Here is a 20,507-nt window from a genome sequence, read left to right on the forward strand (position 1 = left end):
TAACAGTACACATGGTGATGGGTTTGAATCCCAGAACACGCGTTAAATAACAGTACACATGGTGATGGGTTTGAATCCCAGAACACGCGTTAAATAACAGTACACATGGTGATGGGTTTGAATCCCAGAACACGCGTTAAATAACAGTACACATGGTGATGGGTTTGAATCCCAGAACACGCGTTAAATAACAGTACACGCGGTGATGGTTTGAATCCCAGATCACGCGTTAAATAACAGTACACATGGTGATGGAACTGAAATGACAGCTCTTGTCAATAGTTGTGCACTATATAGGATAGGACTGCCCCCAATTAGTCGACAGTTCAATTGCTTGGTTGTAACGCTGTTGGTTGACCAAGATGTTTTGTTTTTAGTCCAGCAGTAACAAATATCTCTCTATACATTTGCACCCATCTCAGTGAACTAATCCATTGTGGCCTAGACTAAAATGTGGTCGGAGGCTCCATATGGCAGGGTGGGACAATGCAGAGGGCTCTGTATATCTCCGTATTGACATGATTGGTTGACGGTAGGTGGGGGCGGTACATCCTGTAGAAAACACACTCACTTCCTTGACGACAGCTCTGCACTGCTCAGCGAGTATGAATGCCCTGACTTCTGCTGAGGCCGTATCACTGTAAATGCTGCATGGCCAAAGCACATGTCAGATTGACCATGCGCCCAGATGCACAATGCACTTGCCTCTCCTGCCAATATGTGCACATTCATTGTTTTATAACTTCATTGTGTGAATTGTTTGTGTTGATCGTTAGTGATTATTTGTAATACGGGGCTTTCATGTTTGCCTTGTGTATTTGTATTTTATGAGTAAAATAATTTGATTACTCATATCTGCTGTCCTGCGCCGGACTCCAACACCAGCTACACATAGGACCCCTTACACGAGCACATATAGCCAACAGCTGTGTCTGTCCCGAGCTCACTGGTGCAAGAAACTGAGGGTCCAGAATATGTTATGCAACGTTGCATGTTCACGAGCCAAGCTTCAGGACAGACCCAAGAAAGCCAGCAGGAGGAGAATAGTTGAGTCGGGTTACGTTTTAATTGTTCTTCGTCTTATTAAAACACATAGGGTGTGTCTGTGAGGAAAATACGCATTTAAAATGTAGACTATTTGATTTGGTCGAAAGAACAGACTACTTTCGGCCAACCAAGATGTTTGCTAGTCGGGGATAGGGTGCCAATCGGAACATAGACAAGGTGATTGGGGCGACAGGAAGCTTAGCGGGGTGGCAGGCAGCCTAGTGGTTAGAGCGTTGGGCCAGTATCCGAAAGGTTGCTAGATCGAATCCCTGAGCCGAGGTAAAAAGCTGTAATTCTGCCCCTAAACAAGGCAGTCAACCCACTGTTCCTAGGCTGTCATTGTAAATAAGGATTTGTTCTCAACTGACTTGCCTAATTCAATAAAGGTTTAATAACAATTGATGGGAATACGGGTCATGCCCGAACCGGACAACCTGTTGCCAATGGCAGTGTTAGTGTCTGGGTACAAGGATGTGGTAAAATGAAGCCCTATTCAGTGTGGTAACCCTTTACACTTGGATCCATATAAGAGTTGAAACATTTGGACACTGATAAGCACTTAAATTGAGCACAGTAACATATACATGACATCACCATATTGGTTTTGACTAACAGCAGTTCTGAATTGAAGTCAGAAGTTTACATACACTTAGGTTCGAGTCATTAAAACTAATTTTTTTTGAACCACTGCACACATTTCTTGTTAACAAACTGTAGTTTTTGCAAGTCGGTTAGGACATCTACTTTGTGCATGACACAAGTCATTTTTCCAACAATTGTTTACAGACAGATTATTTCACTGGATCACAATTCCAGTAAGTCAGAAGTTTACATACAGTAAGTTGACTGTGCCTTTAAACAGCTTGGAAAATTCCAGAAAATGACGTCATGGCTTTCAAGGCCTACCTTCAAACTCACTGCCCTTTTGATTGACATCATGGGAAAATCCAAATAAATCAGCCAAGACCTCAGAAAAAAAGTCTGATTCATTCTTGGGAGAAATTTCCAAACGCCTGAAGGTACCACGTTCATCTGTACAAACACCATGGGACCACGCAGCCGTCATACCGCTCAGGAAGGAGACGTACTTTCATTCCCAGATGAACAGCAAAGGATCGTTTCAAGTCGCTGGAGGAAACAGGTACAAAAGTATCTATATCCACAGCAAAACAAGTCCTATATCGACATAACTTGAAAGGTCGCTCAGCAATGAAAAAGCCACTGCTCCAGAACCGCCATAAAAAAAGCCAGATTAGCCGTGGGAGCAGCTAACCGATCGCTGCAGCTGTACATAGTCTATCGATAAACAGCCCACCCATTTTTACCTACCTCATCCCCATACTGTTTTTATTTATTTACTTTTCTGCTCTTTTGCACACCAGTATCTCTACCTGTACATGACCATCTGATAATTTATCACTCCAGTGTTAATCTGCTAAATTGTAATTATACGCCTACCTCCTCTTGCCTTTTGCACACAATGTATATAGACTCTCCTTTTTTCTACTGTGTTATTGACTTGTTAATTGTTTACTCCGGGTGTAACTCAGTGTTGTCTGTTCACACTGCTTTGCTTTATCTTGGCCAGGTCGCAGTTGCAAATGAGAACTTGTTCTCAACTAGCCTACCTGGTTAAATAAAGGTGAAATAAAAAAATGTTTTTTTTTTAAAAGCAAAGGGGTGGCAGCATCATGTTGTGGGGGTGCTTTGCTGCAGGAGGGACTGGTGCACTTCACAAAATAGATGGCATCACGAGGAGAGAAAATTATGTGGATATATTGAAGCAACATCTCAAGACATCAGTCAGCAAGTTAAATCTTGGTCACAAATGCGTCTTCCAAATGGACAATGACCCCAAGGATACTTCCAAAGTTGTGGCAAAATGGCTTAAGGACAACAAAGTCAAGGTATTGCAGTGGCCATCACAAAGCCCTGACCTCAATCCCATAGAACATTTGTGGGCAGAACTGAAAAAGTGTGTGCAAGCAAGGAGGCCTAGAAACCTGACTCAGTTACACAAGCACAGTAAGGAGGTATGTGACAATTCACCCAACTTATTGTGGGAAGCTTGTGGAAGGCTACCAGAAACGTTTGACCCAAGTTAAACAATTTAAATGGCAATGCTACCAAATACTAATTGAGTGTATGTAAACTTCTGACCCACTGGGAATGTGATGAAAGACATAAAATCTGAACTAAATAGTTTTCCTTTACTATTATTCTGAAAATAAAGTGGAGATCCTAACTGACCTAAGACAGGGCATTTTAACTAGGATTAAATGTCAGGAATCGTGAAACTGAATTAATGTACACTGCTCAAAAAAAATAAACTAAACACAAAAATAACACATCCTAGATCTGAATGAATGAAATATTCTTATTAAATAGTTTTCTTTACATAGTTGAATATGCTGACAACAAAATCACAACAATTATCAATGGAAATCAAATTTATCAACCCATGGAGGTCTGGATTTGGAGTCACACTCAAAATTAAAGTGGAAACAACACTACAGACTGATCCAACTTTGATGTAATGTCCTTAAAACAAGTCAAAATGAGGCTCAGTAGTGTGCGTGGCCTTCACGTGCCTGTATGACCTCCCTACAACGCCTGGGCATGCTCCTAATGAGGTGGCGGATGGTCTCCTGAGGGATCTCCTCCCAGACCTGGACTAAAGCATCCGCCAACTCCTGGACCGTCTGTGGTGCAACGTGGTGTTGGTGGATGGAGCGAGACATGATGTCCCAGATGTGCTCAATTGGATTCAGGTCTGGGGAACGGGTGGGCCAGTCCATAGCATCAATGCCTTCCTCTTGCAGGAACTGCTGACACACTCCAGCCACATGAGGTCTAGCATTGTCTTGCATTAGGAGGAACCCAGGGCCAACCGCACCAGCATATGGTCTCACAAGGGGTCTGAGGATCTCATCCCGGTATCTAATGGCAGTCAGACTCTGTCTCCAGACTCTGTCACGTGCTCAGTGTGAACCTGCTTTCATCTGTGAAGAGCACAGGGCACCAGTGGCGAATTTGCCAATCTTGGTGTTCTCTGGCAAACGCCAAACGTTCTACACGGTGTTGGGCTGTAAGCACAACCCCCACCTGTGGACGTCGGGCCCTCATACCACCCTCATGTAGTCTGTTTCTGACCGTTTGAGCAGACACATGCACATTTGTGGCCTGCTGGAGGTCATTTTGCAGGGCTCTGGCAGTGCTCCTCCTTGCACAAAGGCAGAGGTAGCGGTCCTGCTGCTGGGTTGTTGCCCTCCTACGGCCTCCTCCACGTCTCCTGATGTACTGGCCTGTCTCCTGGTAGCGCCTCCATGCTCTGGACACTACGTTGACAGACACAGCAAACCTTCTTGCCACAGCTCGCATTGATGTGCCATCCATGATGAGCTGCACTACCTGAGCCACTTGTGTGGGTTGTAGACTCCGTCTCATGCTACCACTAGAGTGAAAGCACCGCCAGCATTCAAAAGTGACTAAAACATCAGCCAGGAAGCATAGGAACTGAGAAGTGGTCTGTGGTACCACCTGCAGAACCACTCCTTTATTGCGGGTGTCTTGCTAATTGCCTATAATTTCCACCTGTTGTCTATTACATTTGCACAACAGCATGTGACATTTATTGTTAATCAGTGTTGCTTCCTAAGTGGACAGTTTGATTTCACAGAAGTGTGATTGACTTGGAGTTACATTGTGTTGTTTAAGTGTTCCCTTTATTTTTTTGAGCAGTGTATTTGGCTAAGGTGTATGCAAACTTCCGACTTCAACTGTGTACACACACACACACACACACACCCTTTTTCAGGACCGTCTTTCAAAGATAATCATAAACCTCCAAATAGCTTCACAGATCTTCATTGTAAAGAGCTTAAACACGGTTTCTCATGCTTGTTCATTGAAACAAACGATTAATGAACATGCACCTGTGGAACGGTCGTTAAGACACTAACAGCTTACAGACAGTAGGCACTTAAGTTCACAGTTATGAAAACTTAGGACAGTAAAGAGGCCGTTCTAGTGACTCTGAAAAACACCAAAATAACGATTCCCAGTGTCCCTGCTCATCTGCGTGAACGTGCCTTAGGCATGCTGTAAGGAGGCATGAGGACTGCACATGTTAACAGGGTAATACATTGCAATGTCCGTACTGTGAGACACCTAAGACAGTGCTACAGGGAGACAGGACGGACAGCTGATTGTCCTCCCAGTGGCAGAGCACGTGTAACAACACCTGCACAGGATTGGTACATCCGAACACCACACCTGTGGGACAGGTACAGGATGGCAACAACAACTGCCTGAGTCACACCAGGAACGCACAATCCCTCCATCAGTGCTCAGACTGTCTGCAATAGGCTGAGAGAGACTGGACTGAGGGCTTGTAGGCCTGTTGTAAGGCAGGTCCTCACCAGACATCACCGGCAACAAAGTCGCCTATGGGCACAAACCCACCGTCGCTGGACCAGACAGGACTGGCAAAAAAGTGCTCTTCACTGATGAGTCGCGGTTTTGTCTCACCAGGGGTGATGGTTGGATTCACGTTTATCGTCGAAGGAATGAGCATTACACCGAGGCCTGTACTCTGGAGTGGGATCGATTTGGAGGTGGAGGGTCCGTCATGGTCTGGGGCGGTGTGTCACAGCATCGGACTGAGCTTGTTGTCATTGCAGGTAATCTCAACGCTGTGCATTACAGGGAAGACATCCTCCTCCCTCATGTGGTACCCTTCCTTCAGGCTCATCCTGACATGCCCCTCCAGCATGACAATGCCACCAGCCATACTGCTCGTTCTGTGAGTGATTTCCTGCAAGACAGGAATGTCAGTGTTCTGCCATAGCCAGCAAAGACTTCTGGGACCTGTTGGATAGGAGGGTGAGGGCTAGGGCCATTCCCCCCAGAAATGTCCGGAAACTTGCAGGTGCCTTGGTGGAAGAGTGGGTTAACATCTCACAGCAAGAACTGGCAAATCTGGTGCAGTCCATGAGGAGATGCACTGCAGTACGTAATGCAGCTGGTGGCCACACCAGATACTCACTGTTACTTCTGATTTTGTTCAGGGACACATTATTCCATTTGTTAGTCACATGTCTGTGGAACTTGTTCAGTTTATGTCTCAGATGTTGAATCTTGTTCTGTTCATACAAATATTTACACACGTCAAGTTTCCTGAAAATAAAAGCAGTTGACAGTGAGGACGTTTCTTCTTTTGCTGAGTTTATATAGAAATATAGGCCGAAGTAAGTTACTGTTTGAAGACTTAACAGGACGCGTTCTTAGGCCTACAGCTCCATGGCGGTTATATAAGGCTACTATACAAAGCCTACTAATGATAACGACATGACTTATTAATAATCATAATGATGATGATAATAACAAGAAAAGGGAGGGTATAGGAGCTAGAGCTGTGTACATGTGTGACAAACAGGTGCAGTTAGATTACAATGGTATTTTTCTGCCTGTTTGGAACAGTGTAAACACTAAATCAATTATAACAAATACCAGGCTGTTTTAGTGGGGGGGAAAAAATGGTAAAGTTCAACCATGATTAAAAACAGCCAAATCTGTGAAAATATCTTTATCCGACATTTTGCCGTTGCAAAACACTCAAACAGGCAACAGAAGCAAGATTGGTACTGTATATCTACAGAAATAAGACAATCGAAAGTTGGGACACAATCCTACTCATTCAAGGATTTTTCTTTATTTTGAATATTTTCTACATTGTAGAGTAATAGTGGACGACAAACTGTTATAACACATATGGAATCATGTAATAACCAAAAACGTGTTAAACAAATCAAAATATATTATATATATTTGAGATTCTTCAAAGTAGCCACCCTTTGCCATGACAGTTTTGCACACTCTTGGCATTCCCTCAACCAGCGTCACCTGGAATGCTTTTCCAACAGTCTTGAAGGAGTTCCCACATATGCTGAACATTTGTTTGCTGCTTTTCCTTCCCTCTGTGGTCCAACTCATCCCAAATCATCTCAATTGGGTTGATGTTGGGTGATTGTGGGGCCAGGTCATCTGATGCAGCACTCCATCATTCTTGGTCAAATAGCCCTTACACAGCCTAGAGGTGTGTTTTGGGTCATTGTCCTTCTGAAAAACAAATGATAGTCCCACTAATCGCAAACCAGGTGGGATGGCGTATCGCTGCAGAATGCTGTGGTAGCCATGCTGGTTAAGTGTGCCTTGAATTTTAAATAAATCCCTGGCAGTGTCACCAGCAAAGCACCCCACACCACCTCCTTCATGCTTAATGGTGGGAACACACATGAGGAGAGATCATCCGTTCACCAACTCTGCGTCTCACAAAGACATGGCAGTTGGAACCAAAAATCTCAAATTTGCATTCATCAGACCAAAGGACAGATTTCCACCGGTCTAATGTCCATTGCTCATGTTTCTTGGCCCATGCAAATCTTTTCTTATTGATGTCCTTTAGTAGTGGTTTCTCTTTGCAGCAATTTGACCACCTGGTTCACACAGTCTCCTCTGAACAGTTGATGTTGAGATGCGTCTGTTACTTGAACTCTGAAGCATTTACTTGGGCTTCAATATCTTCAGGCTGTTAACTCTAACTTATCCTCTGCAGTAGAGGTGACTATGGGTCTTCCTTTCCTGTGGGGGTCCTCATGAGAACCAGTTTCATCACAGCAGAGGTAACTCTGGGTCTTCCTTTCCTGTGGGGGTCCTCATAAGAACCAGTTTCATCATAGCAGAGGTAACTCTGGGTCTTCCTTTCCTGTGGCGGTCCTCATGAGAACCAGTTTCATCATAGCGCTTGATGGTTTTTGCAACAGCACTTGAAATTTTAAACGTTTTTGACATTTTCCAGATTAAAAGACATGGGAGGTCAGTCAAAGTAATGATTGACTGTTGCTTCTCTTTGCCTATTTGAGCTGTTCTTGCCATAATTTGGACTTGGTCTTTTACCAAATAGGGCTATCTTCTGTATACCACCCCTACCCTGTCACAACACATCTGATTGGCTCGAACGCATTAAGAAGGAAAGAAATTCCACAAATTAACAAGGCACACCTGTTCATGTGCAAAGCTGTCAAAGGCAAAGTGTGGCTACTTTGAAGAATCTCAAATATATTTTGATTTGTTTAACACTTTTCTGGTTACTACATGATTCCATGTGTGTTATTTCATGGTTTTGATGTCTTATTATTCTACAATGTAAAAATATGTACAAAAATTAAGAAAACTCCTGTAATGAGTAGATGTGTCCTAACTTTTGACTGGTATTGTATATGGGTAATTTGTAAAAGCCAGGCACATTTAACAGTTAGGTTATTTATTATAGACCTAATTAAGTTGGGGTTTGCCCACTCCACAATTTTCTTAGACATTAAGGCTAAGCCATATGTGCACAGGACTAGTATTACTGGAGAATGTTGGTCATGTAATTATTACTCCAGAATGTCTGTTATTCCAGAGGTCAATACGGACGGGATTCTTTTTTTCCGAAACCGCACCCTGTATTTATAATTATTTTCTCCAAGACAATTGACAGTTATGACAGAAGCCTGGATTTTTATCTTTCTAGGCATGAAGAAATTTCAACAAGTCCAGACAATAACAGGGCTACACTGATAACTCGAGTTCCCAAGTTTCTAAACCATACCAAAATCAGCTTCGTTATAGTGTCACCATTACATTTCAATTGTGGAAGTGTGATCATAATCATTAGGATATTTTTGCGCTCTGCAGTAAAAATATGTACCATAGCCTTCAGATGTGAGCTAAACGTACACTTGAGATGCGTGTTAAGGCTATGGATGAGAAAGTAAATACATCATTTCCAAACATTTAGGTCAGTTGTATGCTGCGTCGCAATCTATTAACAGCAAGGGTTACAGAATAGGCTATGGGTAACAGTCCGTTCAATTTATCAAATCAGTTATAGTTTTCTTGCTCAAACCGTGAGCAACACCTGTCAAACTCAGACATTTCTCTCAAAACACAAGGATGTCGAGAGGACTTTTAGATTTCACCAAAAAAAATGCAGGTTATTTTGGCTGGAATTGTTACTCTCCTGCCCTGTACAAATTACTGACATGGCAGATTCGGACGGGACTAAAATTACAGATGTGGTGTTTGTGCACATAATTAAAATCCCCAGACCACCCCCAGAAAAACGAATCCAGTCCGAATCGGTATTTAAATGCTAAGGCAGTTTCCTCCGCCACATTGTTCTCAATCCCAATATGCTGGTTAATTCTGCTATTATGCACATAGTAACGGCACACTGAAGATTATGTTTCTGAACCGTGGACAGCGACCAATACAAAGTGGGAGAAAGCGTATTTATTATAAAATAATATTAGATTTTAGTGTTGCACCATTATTTTTACATAACCAAACACAATTTCAGTATCACGTCGTAAGAGTGACTGTGCCACCCCCGTGGCCTCCAATGGATTAGTCCAGAGACAGGCGCGACTCAGACAGGTGTCTTGTGCACAATGGGGGGAAAAAAAATAAAAATAGCGACTGCTCGGCTAAAGAAATCTTGGTCGAACCAAGAGCCTATCGACCAAACAATCAAACCAGTTGACTAAATGGGGTCAGCCCCCTTGGAGAAACCAGTTAGACCTATCACTCACGTTGGTAATCATGAAGTGCTTTGAGAGGCTGGTTATGGCAAACAACTCCATCATGCCTTACCTACTCCGATATGTATACTTACCCCCACAGATCCATTGATGGCATAATCTGAATTTCACTCCACACTGCCCTCACACAACTAGATAAGAGGAATACCCACGGTGCATTCGGAAAGTATTCAGACCCCTTCCCTTTTCCGCATTTTTTGTTACTTTACAGCCTTATTCTATGAAATATATGTTCCTCAATCTACACACAATACCACACAACGACAAAGCAAAAAAAAAGTTGTAATTTTTTCATAATTTACTAATTAAATACCTTACAAAACATCTTATTTACATAAGTATTCAGAACCCTTGATATGAAACTCAAAACTGAGCTCAGGTTCATCCTGTGTCTATTGATCACCCTTGAGATGTTTCCACAACTTGGAGTCCACCTGTAGTAAATTCAATTGATTGGACATGATTTGGAAAGGCACACAGCTGTCTATATAAATGTCCCACCGTCAACAGTGCATGTCAGAAAAAAACCAAGCCATGAGGTCGAAGGAATTGTCCGTAGAGCACCGAGACAGGATTGTGTCGAGGCAGGATTGTGTCGAGGCACAGATCTGGGGATGGGAACTAAAAAAAGTATGTTCTGCAGCATTGAAGGTCCCCAAGAACACAGTGGCCTTGATCATTCTTAAATGGAAGAAGTTTGGAACCACTAAGACTAGAGCTGGCTTTCCGGCCAAACTGAGCAATTGGGGAAGTAGGGCCTTGGTCAGTGAGGTGACCAAGAACCCGATGGTCACTCTGACAGAGCTCCAGAGTTCCTCTGTGGAGATGGGAGAACATTCCTGAAGGACAACCATCTCTTCAGCAATCCACCAATCAGGCCTTTATGGTAAAGTGGCCAGACAAAAGCCACTGCTCAGTAAAAAGGCACGACAGCCCGCTTGGAGTTTGCCAAAAGGCAGCTAAAGGACTCTCCGACCATGATGAAACCAAGATTGAACTCTTTGGCCGGGAATGCCAAGCCTCATGTCTGGAGGAAACCTGGCAAATCCCTACGGTGAAGCATGGTGGTGGCGGCAGCATCACGCTGTGGGGCTCTTTTTCAGCGGCAAGGACCTGGAGACTATTCAGACTTGAGGGAAAGATGAACAGAGGAAAGTACAGAGAGATCCTTGATGAAAACCGGCTTCAGGACAAGTCTTTGAATGTCCTTGAGTAGCCCAGCCAGAGCCCGGACTTAAATGATTAAACATCTCTGGAGATTCCTGAAAATAGCTGTGCAGTGATGCTCCCCATCCAACCTGACAGAGCTTGAGAGGATCTGCAGAGAAGAAGGGGTCTGAATACCTTCTGAATGCACTGTAGGTCAATTTCTACTTTGTGTAAGGTTATAACGCAGGCAAGGACCTGCCAGACTAGAGATACAAGTCTCTGCTTAACGTAAAATGACTGTATATATAAACAAGTAATGGGGCTGCCTTTTTGTTTTTCAAATATCAGGTTGTAGCTTTAAAATGGTTGATGGTAACCCGGATCAGAGAAAGATCAAAACAGGAGGAAGAGGCCATAGGCAGTCAGGTCAGAGGTCATAGAGTACCCTGGAGTGGCGGTGATCTTGTACTTGACCATAGACGAGCCTCCTCGGTCACCACGGATCAGGGCTTTGACGGCTGTGGGTGTGGCCATGGGGTCTGGTGTAGAGTGAAGCTCCATAATGTCATCCTGCTCTCTTACAGGCTCCTGCGCCGATGTTACGGGAGACTGACCTGGAAGTAGTAGCAATAAGAAGAAGAATGTTATAGTCACCTACTGAGATGTGTGCACACACACCGCTAAGTCCCCTTTCAAATATATCCACCCACCTCTTCAGGATATCACTATGTCCTGGTGTCGTAAACTCATTCATGACACCACCACCGGAACTATATTCTATTTGCTGGATTCTGACTTCTTAACTGGAAATATGAAATATACTAAATATACTGGAGAGGAGAAAGACCAGTCGGGATTCAGTTTTATTACATTTTTTTTAAATTGAACCTTTATTTAACTAGGCAAGTCAGTTAAGAACACATTCTTATTTCCAATGACGGCCTAGGAACAGTGGGTTAACTGCCTGTTCAGGGGCAGAACGACAGATTTATACCTTGTCAGCTCGGGGAATCGATCTAGCAACCTTTTGGTTACTGGCCCAACACTAACCACTAGGCTAGTGTTAGTTACCTGCCACCCCAGTCAGTACTCCAATTAGTTGTTGGGTTGTAATTTGAAATACTTGCTACACCAGAAGTGAATGGTTATCTGTAGGAGGAATGTATAAGGTGGAGTCAATTAAGGTTGGATATGAGCCAGGGCTTGGAATGTTACTGGGTAACGAAAAGGCAATAACATGGTTGCAGTCACTGATAAGGGTGGAGAGCTGTACATTAGTGAGGAATGTGGACCGAGCTCAGGTCACAGTAAGAGAAGGAACAGTTTATTACCCACATCACTTTACAGCTTTATTGCTAGACAGGAAGATGTTTAGAGGGAAGTAGACTTAATCTAAATTAGGGGTATATATTAGAGGTCGACCGATTATGATTTTTCAACGCAGATACAGATACCGATTATTGGAGGACAAAAAAAGCCGATACCGATTAATCGGACGATTTTTTAAATGTATTTGTAATAATGACAATTACAACAATACTGAATGAACACTAATTTTAACTTAATATAATACATTATAAAATGAATTTAGCCTCAAATAAATAATGAAACATGTTCAATTTGGTTTAAATAATGCAAAAACAAAGTGTTGGAGAAGAAAGTATAAGTGCAATATGTGCCATGTAAGAAAGCTAACGTTTAAGTTCCTTGCTCAGAACATGAGAACATATGAAAGCTTGTGGTTCCTTTTAACATGAGTCTTCAATATTCCCAGGTAAGAAATTTTAGGTTGTAGTTATTATAGGAATTATAGGACTATTTCTCTCTATACCATTTGTATTTCATATACCTTTGACTATTGGATGTTCTTATAGGAACTTTAGTATTGCCAGTGTAACAGTATAGCTTCCGTACCTCTCCCCGCTCCTCCCTGGGCTCGAACCAGGAACACAACGACAACAGCCACCCTCAAAGCAGCATTACATGCAGAGCAAAGGGAACAACCTCTCAGAGCGAGTGACGTTTGAAACGCTATTAGCGCACACCCCGCTAACTAGCTAGCCATTTCACATCATATTGTTACACCAACCTAATCTCGGGAGTTGATAGGCTTGAAGTCATAAAGAGCAGAGCTGCTGGAAAAACGCACAAAAGTGCTGTTTGAATGAATGCTTATGAGCCTGCTGGTGCCTACCATCGCTCAGTCAGACTGTTCTATCAAATCATAGACTTAATTATAACATAACCCACAGAAATACAAGCCTTTGGTCATTAATATGATCGAATCTGGAAACTATAATTTCGAAAACAAAACGTTTATTATTTCAGTGAAATACGGAACCGTTCCGTATTTTATCTAACGGGTGGCATCAATAAGTCTAAATATTCTTGTTACATCGCACAACCTTCAATGTTATGTCATAATTACGTAAAATTCTGGCAAATTAGTTTGCAATGAGCCAGGCTGCCCAAACTGTTGCATATACCCTGACTCTGCGTGCAGTGAACGCAAGAGAAGTGACACAATTTCACCTGGTTAATATTGCCTGCTAACCTGGATTTATTTTTAGCTAAATATGCAGGTTTAAAAATATATACTTCTGTGTATTGATTTAAAGAAAGGCATTGGTGTTTATGGTTAGGTACACGTTGGAGCAACGACAGTCCTTTTTCACGAATGCCCACTGCATCGATTATATGCGACGCAGGACACGCTAGATAAACTAGTAATATCATCAACCATGTGTAGTTATAACTAGTGATTATGATTGATTAAGTTTAATGCTAGCTAGCAACTTACTTTGGCTTCTTACTGCATTCGCGTAACAGGCTCCTCGTGAGGCAGGTGGTTAGAGCGTTGGACTAGTTAACCGTAAGGTTGCAAGATTGAATCCCTGAGCTGACATGGTAAAAATCTGTCGTTCTGCCCCTGAACAAGACAGTTAACCCACCGTTCCCAGGCCGTCATTGAAAATAAGAATGTGTTCTTAACTGACTTGCCTAGTTAAATAAAAAAAAAACATCTATTTAAATCGGCGTTCAAAATTACCGATTTCCGATTGTTATGAAAACTTGAAATCGGCCCCAATTAATCGGCCATCCCGATTAATCGGTCAACCTCTAGTATACAGTGCCTTGCGAAAGTATTCGGCCCCCTTGAACTTTGCGACCTTTTGCCACATTTCAGGCTTCAAACATAAAGATATAAAACTGTATTTTTTTGTGAAGAATCAACAACAAGTGGGACACAATCATGAAGTGGAACGACATTTATTGGATATTTCAAACTTTTTTAACAAATCAAAAACTGAAAAATTGGGCGTGCAAAATTATTCAGCCCCCTTAAGTTAATACTTTGTAGCGCCACCTTTTGCTGCGATTACAGCTGTAAGTCGCTTGGGGTATGTCTCTATCAGTTTTGCACATCGAGAGACTGACATTTTTTCCCATTCCTCCTTGCAAAACAGCTCGAGCTCAGTGAGGTTGGATGGAGAGCATTTGTGAACAGCAGTTTTCAGTTCTTTCCACAGATTCTCGATTGGATTCAGGTCTGGACTTTGACTTGGCCATTCTAACACCTGGATATGTTTATTTTTGAACCATTCCATTGTAGATTTTGCTTTATGTTTTGGATCATTGTCTTGTTGGAAGACAAATCTCCATCCCAGTCTCAGGTCTTTTGCAGACTCCATCAGGTTCTTCCAGAATGGTCCTGTATTTGGCTCCATCCATCTTCCCATCAATTTTAACCATCTTCCCTGTCCCTGCTGAAGAAAAGCAGGCCCAAACCATGATGCTGCCACCACCATGTTTGACAGTGTTCAGGGTGATGAGCTGTGTTGCTTTTACGCCAAACATAACGTTTTGCATTGTTGCCAAAAAGTTCAATTTTGGTTTCATCTGACCAGAGCACCTTCTTCCACATGTTTGGTGTGTCTCCCAGGTGGCTTGTGGCAAACTTTAAACAACACTTTTTATGGATATCTTTAAGAAATGGCTTTCTTCTTGCCACTCTTCCATAAAGGCCAGATTTGTGCAATATACGACTGATTGTTGTCCTATGGACAGAGTCTCCCACCTCAGCTGTAGATCTCTGCAGTTCATCCAGAGTGATCATGGGCCTCTTGGCTGCATCTCTGATCAGTCTTCTCCTTGTATGAGCTGAAAGTTTAGAGGGACGGCCAGGTCTTGGTAGATTTGCAGTGGTCTGATACTCCTTCCATTTCAATATTATCGCTTGCACAGTGCTCCTTGGGATGTTTAAAGCTTGGGAAATATTTTTGTATCCAAATCCGGCTTTAAACTTCTTCACAACAGTATCTCGGACCTGCCTGGTGTGTTCCTTGTTCTTCATGATGCTCTCTGCGCTTTTGACGGACCTCTGAGACTATCACAGTGCAGGTGCATTTATACGGAGACTTGATTACACACAGGTGGATTGTATTTATCATCATTAGTCATTTAGGTCAACATTGGATCATTCAGAGATCCTCACTGAACTTCTGGAGAGAGTTTGCTGCACTGAAAGTAAAGGGGCTGAATAATTTTGCACGCCCAATTTTTCAGTTTTTGATTTGTTAAAAAAGTTTGAAATATCCAATAAATGTCATTCCACTTAATGATTGTGTCCCAATTGTTGTTGATTCTTCACAAAAAAATACAGTTTTATATCTTTATGTTTGAAGCCTGAAATGTGGCAAAAGGTCGCAAAGTTCAAGGGGGCCGAATACTTTCGCAAGGCACTGTATATACACACACACTTGTGCTGGTGGGAACATGTCTTTGTCTGTCCAGCTGTCTGACCCGTTGGGTGAATAAACTTGGTTTGAGCTTTAATAATCATCTGTGAGTTTTTACACGGTTCATTTAGAACCTAACATATTATACGCTTGGAAAGTGGAGATATCATTGAACGTCAAAATGTTTTAAAAAAAAAAATCGCTGGACACACCTTGCAGTTTGCAAGACACTGTCGCACTTGCTAGCAAAGACATTTGTGGTGGCTAAATCACAGGAAATTGTGAAAGTATTTATTTCACCTTTCACCTGCGTTCTGGTAGAATGCATTCAGTTGTGCAACTGACAACTGCTTGTAACCCTTTCCCTTTCTAGTCAGAACCTGTCCCAACTGACACAGGTTAAGAGATTTAAGATTGGTACACTGTGGGAGATATGAAGGGCTGCACACTGTTTTTATGCTCCAAATTCACTGCTTTATTGACAATGTTTAGATTCTAAACTGATATAATTCTTTATGACCATATAAAAAATAAAAAAAATGTTTTAACTTTTACCTTTATTTAACTAGGCAAGTCAGTTAAGAACAAATTCTTATTTACAATGACGGCCTAGGAAAAGTGGGTTAACTGCCTGTTCAGGGGCAGAACGACAGATTTGTACCTTGTCAGCTCGGGGGTTTGAACTTGCAACCTTCCGGTTACTAGTCCACCGCTCTAACCACTAGGCTACCCTGCCACCCCATATGTACCTCTATCATTGATAAAAAAATAAAAAAAAATCAATGTTTTATTTCACCTTTATTTAACGAGACAAGTCAGTTAAGAACAAATTCTTATTTACAATGACGCCTACACCGGCCAAACCCAAACAACCCTGGGCCAATTGTGCGCCACCCTATGGGACTCCCAATCGGGGCCGGTTGTGAAACAGCCTGGAATCGATTCAGGGTGTCTGTAATGACACCTCTTACACTGAGATGCAATGCCTTAGACTGCTGTGCCACTTGGGAGCCCAAAACTATGTGCCAAATGTGAATTGGTTTCCATAACCACCAACGGTTGTGACAAGAGTGAACACAGCTTCAACTCGAAGTGACTTTTTCATAGCAGGTTAGGATAATTAATGTGGCAGGTTAGGTGACTAAGGTTAATAATAGGAAAAGGATTAGGGTTAGCTAAAACATTCTCCTAACCTGCTACGAAATGTCACTTCTGGTTGTAGCTGTAATCCCTTGAGTCACAACCGTTGGTTGGGGCAGGTACCCTAGCGGTTAGGAACGTTGGGCCACTAATTGGGACAGAGAGGAGTCTTCAGAACAGGCAAGCTACCTTATCCAGTTGTTGCCGTATAGGTTCCCACTAGTTACAACAGCCATAAAATTGTAAATTGGTTATATCGGGGGGGAAAAATCTGGAAAACAAAAATGTCCTTTTTGTTCATCATTTAAGGTTAGGCATAAGGTTAGCAGTGTGGTTAAGGTTAGGTTTAACAGATTTTAAGAAGATACATTTTTAGAAATAGGCAGAGTTAATGACTTTGTGGCTGTGGTAACCAGTGATGACCAGACAACGTAGTAGCTAGCTAGCGAGCGAGATGGAGACGGTGTTTTTATTATTTGTTGAGTGCATTTCACAAGTGGCTAGTTTGCATCATCTACTTTCACTAAAATTTTGCCTTCAAACTTTGGTTTCGAATCGCGACAATTTCAAGTTCTCATAACAATCGGTAATCTGCCTTTTTGGACGGCGATTACATTGCAATCCACGAGGAAACTGCGTGGCAGGCTGACCACCTGTTACGCGAGTGCAGGGTAAAAAGGACCTTGTGGCGACAAGGAGCCAAGGTAAGTTGCTAGCTAGCATTAAACTTCTTATAAAAAACAATCAATATTCATTCACATTATCACTAGTAAACTACACATGGTTAATGATATTACTAGGTTAACTAGCTAGTCATGCATTGCATATAATCAATGCGGTGCCTGTTAACTTTATCATCGAATCACAGCCTACTTCAACTTCGCCAAAGGGGTGTAAAATGTACCTAACAAAAAACGTCAACGCCTTTCATAAAATCAACACACAGAAGTTTATTTTTTAAAACCTGTATATTTAGTTCAAAGAAATTCATGTTAGCAGGCAATATTAACTAGAGAAATTGGGTCACTTCTCTTGCGTTCAGTGCAAGCAGAGTCAGGGAATATGCAACAGTTTGGGTCGCCTGGCTCGTTGCGAACTGTGTGAACGTAATTCATTTCCCAGAATTTTACATAATTATGACATAACATTGAAGGTTGTGCAATGTAACAGCAATATTTAGTTCAATAAAATATGAAGAATAAACGTTTTGTTTTCGAAATGATAGTTTCCAGATTTTACCATATTAATGACCAAAGGCTCGTATTTCTGTGTTTATTATATTATAATTAAGTCTACGATTTGATATTTGATAGAGCAGTCGGACTGAGCGGTGGTAGACAGCAGCAGGCTCATAAGCATTCATTCAAACACTTTACTGCGTTTGCAAGCAGCTCTTAGCAATGCTTGAGGCACAGAGCTGTTTATGACTTCAAGCCTATTAACTCCCGAGATTAGGCAGACATTATAGTGCCTATTAGAACATCCAATAGTCAAAAGGTATATGAAATAAAAAATTGTAGAGAGAAATAGTTGACGCGTCATAATTCCTATAATAACTACAAACTAAAACTACTTAACTAGGAATATTGAAGAATTGGGAATATTGAACCACCAGCTTTCATATGTTCTGAGCAAGGAACTTAAACGTTAGATTTTTTACATGGCACATATTGCACTTTTACTTTCTTCTTCAACTGTTTTTGCATTATTTATTTATGTATTACATTAAGTTAAGTGTTCATTGTTCATTCAGTATGGTTGTAATTGTAATTATTACAAATAAATACATATATATATACATACACACAGTGGGGCAATAAAGTATTTAGTCAGCCACCTATTGTGCAAGTTCTCCCACTTAAAGATGAGAGAGGCCTGTAATTTTCATCATAGGTACACTTCAACTATGACAGACAAAATGAGATTTTTTTCCCCCCCAGAAAATCACATTGTAGGATTTTTAATGAATTTATTTGCAAATTATGGTGGAAAATAAGTATTTGGTCAATAACAAAAGTTTATCTCAATACTTTGTTATATACCCTTTGTTGGCAATGACAGAGGTCAAACGTTTTCTGTAAGTCTTCACAAGGTTTTCACACTGTTGCTGGTGTTTTGGCCCATTCCTCCATGCAGATCTCCTCTAGAGCAGTGATGTTTTGGGGCTGTTGCTGGGCAACACGGACTTTTAACTCCCTCCAAAAGATTTTCTATGGGGTTGAGGACCTTGAAATGCTTCTTACGAAGCCACTCCTTCGTTGCCCGGGCGGTGTGTTTGGGATCATTGTCATGCTGAAAGACCCAGCCACGTTTCATCTTCAATGCCCTTGCTGATGGAAGGAGGTTTTCACTCAAACTCTCACGATACATGGCCCCATTCATTCTTTCCTTTACACGGATCAGTCGTCCTGGTCCCTTTGCAGAAAAACAGCCCCAAAGCATGATGTTTCCACCCCAATGCTTCACAGTAGGTATGGTGTTCTTTGGATGCAACTCAGCATTCTTTGTCCTCCAAACACGACGAGTTTTTACCAAAAAGTTATATTTTGGTTTCATCTGACCATATGACATTCTCCCAATCTTCTTCTGGATCATCCAAATGCTCTCTAGCAAATTTCAGACGGGCCTGGACATGTACTGGCTTAAGCAGGGGGACACGTCTGGCACTGCAGGATTTGAGTCCCTGGTGGCATAGTGTGTTACTGATGGTAGGCTTTGTTACTTTGGTCCCAGCTCTCTGCAGGTCATTCACTAGGTCCCCCCGTGTGGTTCTGGGATTTTTGCTCACCGTTCTTGTGATCATTTTGACCCCACGGGGTGAGATCTTGCGTGGAGCCCAAGATCGAGGGAGATTAGTGGTCTTGTATGTCTTCCATTTCCTAATAATTGCTCCTACAGTTGATTTCTTCAAACCAAGCTGCTTACCTACTGCAGATTCAGTCTTCCCAGCCTGGCGCAGGTCTACAATTTTGTTTCTGGTGTCCTTTGACAGCTCTTTGGTCTTGGCCATAGTAGAGTTTGGAGTGTGACTGTTTGAGGTTGTGGACAGGTGTCTTTTATACTGATAACAAGTTCAAACAGGTGCCATTAATACAGGTAACGAGTGGAGGACAGAGGAGCCTCTTAAAGAAGAAAGTTACAGGTCTGTGAGAGCCAGAAATCTTGCTTGTTTGTAGGTGACCAAATACTTATTTTCCACCATAATCTGCAAATAAATTCATTAAAAATCCTACAATGTGATTTTCTGGATTTTCTTCTCTGATTTTGTCTGTCATAGTTGAAGTGTACCTATGATGAAAATTACAGGCCTCTCATCTTTTTAAGTGGAAGAACTTGCACAATTGGTGGCTGACTAAATACTTTCCCCCCCACTGTATATATAAAAAAATATATACAAATTGGCCGATTAAATCGGTATCTGCTTTTTTTTGGTCCTCCAATAATCGGTATCGGCGTTAAAATCATAGTCGGTCGACCTCTACTCCTGACACTAATAATAACAACAACATCCATACTTAACCCCTCAATGATATTATTCACTGGTAACATGAGTCAGAAACCTGCTCTCTTGTGAAATCAAACGTCTCGGGGCTTTCAGCAGATGTTCAGTAATTATGAACCACAGCTATTCACTGCATGTCTGAACACTTTCCCCCCATTATTACTTAACAGTCAAAATCCATGACGACAACATGATTAACATACGATAAGAATACTGGAACTGACTCAACACATGGAACAGCAAAGCAATAGCTATAATACATTATTTTAGGATTTGAGCCTCGGT

The 20,507-nt window shown here is 41.9% G+C and overlaps 1 protein-coding gene across 2 annotated transcripts in view; it reads right to left on the bottom strand.

The window, feature by feature from the left end:
- ckap2l (cytoskeleton associated protein 2-like) overlaps nt 1–20,507 on the bottom strand; it is a 44,934-nt gene that overhangs the window by 1,289 nt on the left and 23,138 nt on the right. For both annotated transcript variants that reach the window (XM_036936381.1, XM_036936380.1), the window contains one exon: nt 11,287–11,455. In XM_036936381.1, coding sequence (XP_036792276.1) covers nt 11,287–11,455 — 169 coding nt within the window. The remainder of the gene's footprint in view (nt 1–11,286; nt 11,456–20,507) is intronic.

The sequence above is a fragment of the Oncorhynchus mykiss genome, chromosome 11, assembly GCF_013265735.2.
Source record: "Oncorhynchus mykiss isolate Arlee chromosome 11, USDA_OmykA_1.1, whole genome shotgun sequence".
NCBI lineage: Eukaryota > Metazoa > Chordata > Actinopteri > Salmoniformes > Salmonidae > Oncorhynchus > Oncorhynchus mykiss.